Source organism: Lycium barbarum, chromosome 2 (assembly GCF_019175385.1).
Source record: "Lycium barbarum isolate Lr01 chromosome 2, ASM1917538v2, whole genome shotgun sequence".
NCBI lineage: Eukaryota > Viridiplantae > Streptophyta > Magnoliopsida > Solanales > Solanaceae > Lycium > Lycium barbarum.
This window is the reverse complement of record NC_083338.1, coordinates 127663286-127672491: the sequence shown is the minus strand read 5'-3', so window position 1 is coordinate 127672491 and position 9206 is coordinate 127663286. Positions and strand designations below refer to the sequence as shown.

General features: G+C 37.0%; 2 protein-coding genes across 2 annotated transcripts in view; both read left to right on the top strand.

Moving 5' to 3' along the window:
- Positions 1-538: 538 nt before the first annotated feature.
- Positions 539-3282, top strand: LOC132627153 (ATP synthase small subunit 6, mitochondrial). Its single transcript, XM_060342315.1, has 3 exons — positions 539-740; positions 832-878; positions 2989-3282. Exons 1-2 carry the CDS (start codon positions 620-622, stop codon positions 876-878), a joined length of 168 nt encoding a protein of 55 aa, XP_060198298.1. The 5' UTR covers positions 539-619; the 3' UTR covers positions 2989-3282.
- A 1082-nt stretch (positions 3283-4364) lies between these two features.
- Positions 4365-9206, top strand: part of LOC132627149 (protein translocase subunit SECA2, chloroplastic) — a 48797-nt gene continuing 43955 nt past the window's right edge. The window contains exons 1-6 of the mRNA XM_060342310.1: positions 4365-6485; positions 6765-6820; positions 7817-8091; positions 8173-8407; positions 8586-8705; positions 8908-9036. Coding sequence (XP_060198293.1) covers positions 4703-6485; positions 6765-6820; positions 7817-8091; positions 8173-8407; positions 8586-8705; positions 8908-9036 — 2598 coding nt within the window. The 5' untranslated portion in view covers positions 4365-4702. The remainder of the gene's footprint in view (positions 6486-6764; positions 6821-7816; positions 8092-8172; positions 8408-8585; positions 8706-8907; positions 9037-9206) is intronic.

Sequence of the window (9206 nt, the reverse complement as noted above, 5' to 3'; positions counted from 1 at the left end):
AAAAGACTTTTCGTTAAGGCTTAACTAAAAGTCTACCCATAAGGCATGAGTATGCCGGGTCCGGCATAACTTTGGTTATTCCTTAACAAGTGTATGCGGGGTCCGGCATACACGCGACCCAAACCTTGCCTTGCGATTTTTTTTTTTTTTAATTTATGCTTGAGCGGGAGTTCGAACCCAGAACCTCATGATTTCTGCGTGAAGCTCAGGGTTGCAACGCGAAGGGCAAAAATTAAAGACCAGCAATAGGGGGCAAAATTTAAAGATCACAAGTATGAGGGGCAAAATTTAAAGACCACCCAAAAGAAGGGCAATCCGCGCAAAAAAATGGAGAAGAAGAAGCAACTCCTAACCGCTCTTTAAGTTATGGTTAAGCATTACATTATTTGCAAGTGTTGGATAAAAATTTAAATAACGGTCCTAAAAGTGACTAAAATGGTGACATTTTCAGTTAAGTGTCAGCTCCACTAGCCCATCCATAATTGGGCCTGAGATTTACTTGGGTTTGGCCCATACTATAAAAACACTTTTCTACCTTCTCACCTATCCAGCTTGTCACATTTTGCATTAACCAAAGACCACAACAACACTCTCAAATCGGAAAACCTAAATCGGAAAAATGAGGCAATTCGATCCATGGCCAGTGTTCTTCCGCCGCGAATGGAGCCGTAACTGGCCGTTCCTCGTTGGTTTCGCCGTCACCGGCGCTATCATTACCAAGATGTCCCTCGGTTTCACTGGTGAGCACGTAGTTGTAATATAATATTAATTTATTTCCACATTATGTATTAATGATTACTATTTTGATTGATTTGGATCTGATTATTGTAGAGGAGGATGCGAAGAACTCCAAATTTGCGCAGAGGCACAAGAAGTAAGTAAGTTTACTCTCATAATTTGAAATTTGATTTTGTAGATCTAGTTGATATACTCCTGGATTGGGAATCGATGAATTGTATATTATGATTGACTTGTTTGCTGGGCTGACTTTTTTAATGAATGGTCAACGTACTTTGTTCTATGGGCTTCGTTAGGTATTGTAATAGCCCTAATATGCAGGACGGTAGTTTTGAGATCGATCCTTTGTTAGGGAACATTATAGTATACTGAGGATTTATGTGGGATGGGTGGGAGAAGAAAGGATGAAATGTTTTTGTTTTTGTTTGATGACATGGGAACCCGCAGCCGCTACCCTTTGGGTGCGCACAGGGTAAACCCAGCTCCTGTGCGATAGCTTGCAAACCACACAAGAGAGGTAACCCGCACCAGGCAAGCCCCGTGCGATGAGCTAGACTCAGAAGGCAAATCCCCTGCTGTTGTAGGCGGGGGGTTTCGAACCTGAGACCTCCATTTTGAAAGCGCCATGCTCAACCAACTGAGCCACCCTTGCGGGTAGAAAGGAGAAATGTTTCATTATCAAAAATAGGAAAAAAGGATGAAATGTTTAGTATCTTCGGTAATGAATGGTTACCGTACTTTGGTTTAGTATCTTTGAGATTATACTTTTTTCATGTCCTTCTAGTACATAGGGATTTATGTACAGTGGAGAAGGGACACGGATGAAATGTTTATCGAGCTAGAGTAGAGGAGTATTGCAATAGGTTATTTGTACATGGATATGGATAAATTTTTTAAGAAACTGTGCTTCTATAGGTTATTTATATGAAAAGACACGTGGCTTGTTAGGTTTTGCGACCTTCTGCAGTCGATATGACAAAGAAACAGAGAGAATACTAGAAAGTGGGAATACTAGAAAGTGACTTGAGTTTTAGCCTTTTAGGTGTAGGATTCTGGAGTGAATTCGGACCTAACGGTCATTAAGGATTTTCTTCCTTTCAGGATAGTAGAAAAGAATAAGTAGGATGCTGAGTAACCAGAAAATTTTCTGGTTAAAAAGAGGAGGAACCATGTATTCAACAATTTGACTGAAATTATTGCTGGGTCCAGTAATTTGCAGCAATAGACCTTTAGTGCAATGAGATGAAAAGTTAAGAATGAATGACTAACTCAATATATGAATATATTTAGCTGTTAATATCAATCATATAATGGCTTAAACCACTCTGAGAGGTGGGGTGGCTTGTGTATTTTCATGCTGCCTTTCTTTTCTTTAGTTTTTTTTTCGTTTGCATGTCATGCAAACTGTTACACTAACGTTTTTTGAACAAGAAGCTCTTAGCAATATCAGTTTAGGAATCTCAATATTATGCTCAATCATTAGCCTTGGGATAAAATAGGTAGTGGATGAACTCAGTACAACTGATCCAAATGCTCCACCAAAAAAAGTATCCACAGGCTCTATCAATATTGTAGTTGAACCTCATTAAAGATTTAATTTTTATTTTAACTTTGCTTTGGCCGTTTCGTTCGCCTTGAATTGTCTTGTTCAGAAAGAGAGGGAAATAAAGTGAATAATTTCAGACATCTTACTGTAATTGGAAATATGATTTTATGTTGTTGAATATCCCAAGTTATGGATATAATTGCTCTTCTTAAGGTTTGAACGAATTTGAATACATTAAAGAATGTTCTTCTTCTTTTTTTTCCCCCTTTTTTTTGGATGTGAAAACATTCTTCTGCTAACTGTAGCGGCGGATCAGGATTTCATAACTTGATGGGTTTAAGCTGGCATTGAAATATTGACATTTTGTTGTTTTTGCACACACACACACACAGAGATAGAGAGAGAGATGTTACATGCGTTCGGTTGAACCCGTAGCAGTAAGGCTACATCTGCCACTTGTTACAGATTGGCGGATAATTCCTACTGGATATTTTGTGGCATCACCAACTATTTTGTTCTCTTCCTAATTTGTTAATGAAATTAAGTTATGTACGAGATATGTCTCATTTGAGTTCTGTATAACTATAGTTGATAGGTGAGTCATTCTTATCTTGAGTCATTAGTTATTATTGAACTCTTTAGTCTACTCATCTTTGCATGTTAAGTCTATAAAAATCTAACTTGTGATTTCTTATTTCTTGCAGTTGAGTCTGTATATGCTCAGTCTTCTTGCTAAATGGAGGCTACTTAATCAGAGGCGGCCTTTCCTTTTTCTGTTTACTTCCTTTTCTAGACTGTCAAAGATTAATACATGTTGCATAAAATCCCTCATGTTGGGATAAATTTGGAAGCCGTCTATGAACAAAAAACATATTTGTTTGCTGGAACTGCTTATCTTGCGTTATTAGTTAGCTGGCCCCTCCTTTAAAATGTAAAATTTACCCTGAGTTTTGAAGCTTCCAGAATGTTTTGTCCTAATAAAGATTTTTTGCGTTCAATATTTCCCAGTATTATAACCACACATTAGGTTTTAGCAAACCCTTCGTGTTGGTCATTCATTTTACTATCAATCGAGTGCCTGGACAAGTTCGGTGGTTGACTTACCATCTGCTATTGCTACTGCTTTACATACCTTGTCAAGAATCAATACCATTAATTTTAACAATCTCAAAAGGCAACATTTCGTTACTGCTGACTCTTGTTATTAGGTTCATCTATGTTGTTACTGCTATATACTAACAAGAACAATATATTCCAGCTAAATCAACTTTTTCTCTTTTTGATAATGTGTGTCCCTGCTAACTCCGATTCCTAACGTGTTTTTGAAAAGATTGGAAAAAATATTTGATAAAAAGCTTGTTAGTTTAAAGTCTTCGGAAAATTATACGTCCACTTAAACTATAAGTTCGCACATGGATAAACATACAAAAGATTGTCTGTCCAGAATAAACAACATATGTAGATGAGTGCAAACAATTTCGACATACAGCGAAAGAATAGCATTTCATTCAATCACAATGTCAGGGTTTGGGGGTTCCTTCGATGCAATACTATGTCGGTTTTCGAAGTAGGAAACTAGCAATTCTTTCGTCAATTTAGTAAACTTATCATTTTATTGATTACTTATTAAGGGATATGTGAAGTTAAATATGAACAGAAGACTGTATGGCCTAAACAGATATTGCTTCATTCTTAAATCGGGTCCAATTTTTGACCAACTGAAAGGTAGCTCACATATGACATGGGTTTTTTCTTCAAATCGAAGAGAGACTGAGACCCATCTTCCACTCACCAAATTTTAAGGTTTAAGTTCTGTGATACAGAATATAACATTTTACTGAAAAAAACCCCCCTTTTTTACTAATCAATTTCATCTTTGTAAAGTCGCATTTGAGACCAACTTTTAACATCACGAATGGTAGCTATAAATAAAGAAAAATTAATTTGATAATCAACTACTCCAGTCTAATTTAATATTTACATATAAGAACAAAAAATTCGGCGAAAATGAAATTTCTTGCTCTTTTATAATTGTACTATTCACATTTTATGTGTAAAAGATGAAAATCACTGATCATAAAATTAATTTTTTTTAACGGATCAAAAAATCATTTCTCCTTTTCACAGAGATCATATATGGTGGCACTTTGCACTAACAAAGCAAGAAAAAGACGTCATCAGCAACTCTTGTAACGATTTTTTGTCCCCGCTTGAATCGGTTTTGGCTACTTCATCGTTATAATCAATTCGTTTGACAATCTTTCTTATTTTTAGTTTTATGTCGTATATTCTGATTCTTGTTTCTGTCTCCCTCTCAACTCCGTTACCACCCCCACGAAAATATTCATAGGATTACTGTTCAAATATATTACTAGCACCTTCCTCTGAAGGGCCAATAATAACCAGTTCTCCATTAAAATGGCGCAAGATGAAGCAGAGTCAACTCTAGAACTACCAGAGTGTCCCGTTTGTCTACAACAATACGGTGACGTTTCAACCATCCCACGAGTCCTTGCCTGTGGCCACTCCACCTGTGAAGACTGCTTGACACAGTTACAAAACCCCTTTCCTTGTACAATCCGCTGTCCAGCTTGTACTCAGCTTGTTAAACTTCCCAACCCCATTTCATCTCTCCCCAAGAACATTGATCTATTACGCTTCTCCAACACCTCAAAGAGTTCCAAGAACCATGTTTCAACTCAAAAATATGATAAAGATCATGTTTTTATCAAACCCCATACTCCCAAAAACCATGTTTCAACCCAAAAATATGATAAAGATCATGTTTTTATCAAACCCCTTTTGTGGTCTCATGAGTTTTACTCAATTTGGAAAACATGGGTCCTACCAGAGGATAGTTTAGTCATTGAATCAAATGGTTCCGTTTGTTATGGGAAGGTTTTGAAGGTTTCTAACAGTGTTTCTTCTATGGGGTGTGTTTTGAAAGAGAATGAAAAGGTTAGTCTTCTTGAAATTGGATATTTTGATGAGTTGAATAAGGGTTCGTGTTCTAAGTTTGAATATAGTTATGAAGTGAAAGTTATTAGTGTATTGTATGGATTGAGTGAAGGGGAGAGGAACGAGTTGGAGTCAATCATCAAAGCAAGTTTAGCACTTCATGTAATGTCTAAGGTTTATGGGTTTTGGTACAATATGGATAATCATTGTGTGTACATGGTCTCTGAGACATTTAGTGGGAGTTTGTTGGGGAAGATGGGTGTGTTAGGGAATGCGGTTTTTGAGAAAAATGCTGTGGAAAAGGTAAGTAATGCAGCTGAGATCGTGATAGTTAGTTTGGATATATGTCAAACGGTGAATGATTTACATTTGAGAGGATTGCTTCCGGGTTGCTTGGGACTTTCTTGTTTTGGTTTTGACAAGTTCGGTCGTGTTTATGTTGATATTAGTGAGGTTTTGGCAACAGGAAGGAGAGCTCGCAAGACGCTCACAGAGGTTTTTTTTGGGAAGAGCGGAACTGCTAGTGAAGATTTGTTGGTGAGATTAAGAAATAACATGGTGGAAGATTGTGTTTTTGTTAGTCCAGAGGTATTCTTTGAGTTGTCAAAACTGGATGGTATTGTGATAGAAGGCAGCTCAAGGCATCATGTTGGATATGGTTCTGATATTTGGTCATTAGCTTGTGCAATCATTTCACTTCTAGTTGGTAAACCGTTTATTGAAGAGATGCAGAATTATTTGAGTTATTTGGTTAATGCAGTAAGAGATGAAAAAGGTCTTGACTTTGTTAGATGGTACGTGGAGTGGAGGCAACAGATTATAACTCTAATTGAATGCAGATTGGGGTCAGACTTTATTGATATAAAGGAGATCCTCCTCAAATGCTTGGAATATAATCCAGCAAATCGGCCACTCATATCTGAACTGTGGAAAATATTAAGGGTCCTTGTGATCAAATCTGAACTTGATGAGGTAAAAGACTTAAAGCAGGAAACAAGAATGGAAAACATATGTAATTGCTTAATTCTTGGAGATTTTTGTCAGTCAATTAATAAGGTTAGTAAACAGTCACCAAGGTGCACTGATGATACTTCCGCTGTGGATAATGTAAACGGAGAGGAGGCTGATGGGGTTGGCAATTTCGGGGCTAATAAGGATGTTGTTGAGGGCCTCTCGTGCGGTCAAGTGAAATACACTGATCTAAAAGAACATCTTAATTGTATCACAGGGTTAGCAATTGGAGGTACAAGCACTGCTTGTTTCTCTTTGATACCTTAGTACTACATGATCTTTCTTAAGTTACTTGAATTACCAGATACTTGCAGTTTATTTGTTTTTGGTATTTGATGTGTGTATTGAAGATTATTTTCTATGTTTTTGCACTATTGCAATTATTCGCAACTTGACCATTTTAATGCTTATTTTATGTGCATTTTCTCTACATAAAGCTTAGAGAAAATATAGACAATTTCAATGCTTTTATAAATCTTGATTTTGGCTTTTGCTCTGCTGCTCGTTTCAGGTGGCTTTCTGTTCAGCTCGTCATTTGACAAAATGGTCAATGTATGGTCTTTGCAGGTAAACTTGTTAACGCTAGTATTTGTATGAATTGGTCCATCATTTTGGCTAATAGGAATTTGGACTATATCATTCCTGGATCCTCTTTGTGGAATTAGCCTATGACCTTAGGAATTGGAATTGAATAGATTGCAAAAGTTCTTTCAAAAATGGCACACTTAGATTAACACAAATGAATAAGAAAAGTTTTGGAGCTATTTTCGAGGAACTGTGTTAGGCTAGTTGACATATAAGTGCTAATCTGAGAATTTTCCTATTACTTTTACTTTCTTGATTCCACAACGCTGCTAACTTGGATGGCGGTTAGTTTTACTTTCTAGCTGCTTCTGGTTCTAGATCAACAGGTCTGTTTTACGTATTCCAGGAATGCATAAATTAAGATAAACTGCAAAAACATGGAAAATGATAGGAAGACTAAGAAACGATGTAATTATCTCTTTAGGTGCTCGCGATCTCCTTTCTTCAAAAAGTAGCATCATTTTGCCTTTCGGTTTTTTTTTATCCACCCCCCCCTCTCTCATACTTTGCAGTTTGTAGTTTGCCAACTATGGAGCTGTAGATAGTCCATGCAATTTTTGGCTCAAAATATTGACACTAGTATTTTGGTAAAACTTAAAATATGATTTACATGCCCCCAAGGTTTCTGTCTAGTGGTAAGAGCACATCACATAATGTGTGATTAAGGTTCACGTCATGGGTTCGAACACTGACACAAACCAAAGTCTGGTATTTAAATGGAGAAGAGTAGAGGGGTGGGACCATTATCTACAGAGTTCCGAACCGTGTGTCATGGCCTTGGGAATTTCTCGTTTATCAAAGAAAAGAAAAGATTTATCATGGTTTCTCTTTTTCTTTTATCTGAACTTAAATCCTATTACAGCACGGCTTTCACTAGAATAAGAGATATCATTCATATGGCATATACTTTTACTAGATAAACTTTTTTCCCTTTTGCTATCTCTTTGTGAGCTTCCTTGAGTTATCCAACTGTTACAGGACTATTCTCATGTACATTCATTCAAAGGTCATGAGCAAAGAGTTATGGCTGTAGCTTTTGTAGATTATGGAGGACCACTGTGCATTAGTGGTGATAATGGTGGTGCAATTTGCATTTGGCGAGCTAGCACTCCATTAAGTCCAGAACCACTGAAGAAACTACAGGAGCAACAGGACTGGCGCTATAGTGGTATACATGCCCTTGCTGTCTCTGGAAGCCAATATCTATATACTGGCAGTGGTGACAAGTCAATAAAAGCATGGTCATTGCAGGAAATTTTCTGTTGCTTTCTAGTTGTGATTTAGTTTATTCGAGGCAGAAACTGAAATACTGCTCCCTTCCTCACTCTCCAGGATTACAGTCTATCATGCACTATGAATGGCCATAAATCAGTTGTATCTTCATTAGCAATATGTGATGAGGTTCTTTACAGTGGTAGTTGGGATGGAACTGTAAGGTTATGGTGCCTTAGTGATCATACTCCATTGGCAGTTTTGGGGGAAGAAGCACCAGGAAGCATTTGCTCAGTTTTTTGTCTTGCTGCTGATGAGAATGCACTTATTGCAGCTCATGAGAACGGTTTGACAAAGGTACTGTTTTGAATCCAAAGCAGATAAAAGTTTGTTTTGATTAGATTAGGATATTGAACAACCTCAATATATGGGTATCTAGAAAGTATAGTGTTCAAGCTTGTAGTAGTTTTTTTTTTTAATAAAAAAAAATTCAGTTGTTTTATTAGATACACTCATCCTTTATTGATTCCATTAGATGTGGTTTGACGATATTCTGGTGAAATCTGCGAAAGAACATGATGGTGCCATATTCTCTGCATACAAGAAGGAGAAATGGATTTTTACAGGTGGCTGGGACAGGACAATAAAAGTAAAGGTATGTGCACAACATATGAAAATAGCAGTTTTTGTGCTGTAATCATGATAGCAGTTTTTGTGCTGTAATCATGTATCATCTAAAGGCTCTCAGATTGGAGTTGGTTGATGATTTAATTTGAGCTATGATTTAATTTGAGCTTTATACTGTAATTCATGGTGCTTGGTTGTACTGGCTGAAAACAATTGATTTTTGTTTATAGGAACTATCAAGAGATGGTGATCAGATAGATGCCGTCCCACTTGGATCTATTACATGTGATTCTGTGGTAACAGCTCTAATCTACTGGGAAGGAAAGCTTTTTGTTGGACAAGCTGACGGAGTTATCAAGGTATTGTCACACTAAGCTCCTTTTTGGACAAGCTATTTGTTAACACCATTGGATGCCTCTTTGACAAGCATGAAGTCCTGATGTAGCTTATCAAATGTTTTCAGGTGTACTATTCTGCAGTTAGATAAATCCCGAAGGCACTTTTTTTTCATCGTTTGATCAATTATTTC

What these genes read in the sequence shown, in the direction of transcription:
- LOC132627153 (XM_060342315.1), top strand. Translation starts at nt 620, where the DNA reads ATGAGGCAATTCGATCCATGGCCAGTGTTCTTCCGCCGCGAATGGAGC. An exon ending in GATGTCCCTCGGTTTCACTG is followed by an intron (nt 741 to 831) that starts GTGAGCACGTAG and finishes TGATTATTGTAG; the next exon opens with AGGAGGATGCGAAGAACTCC.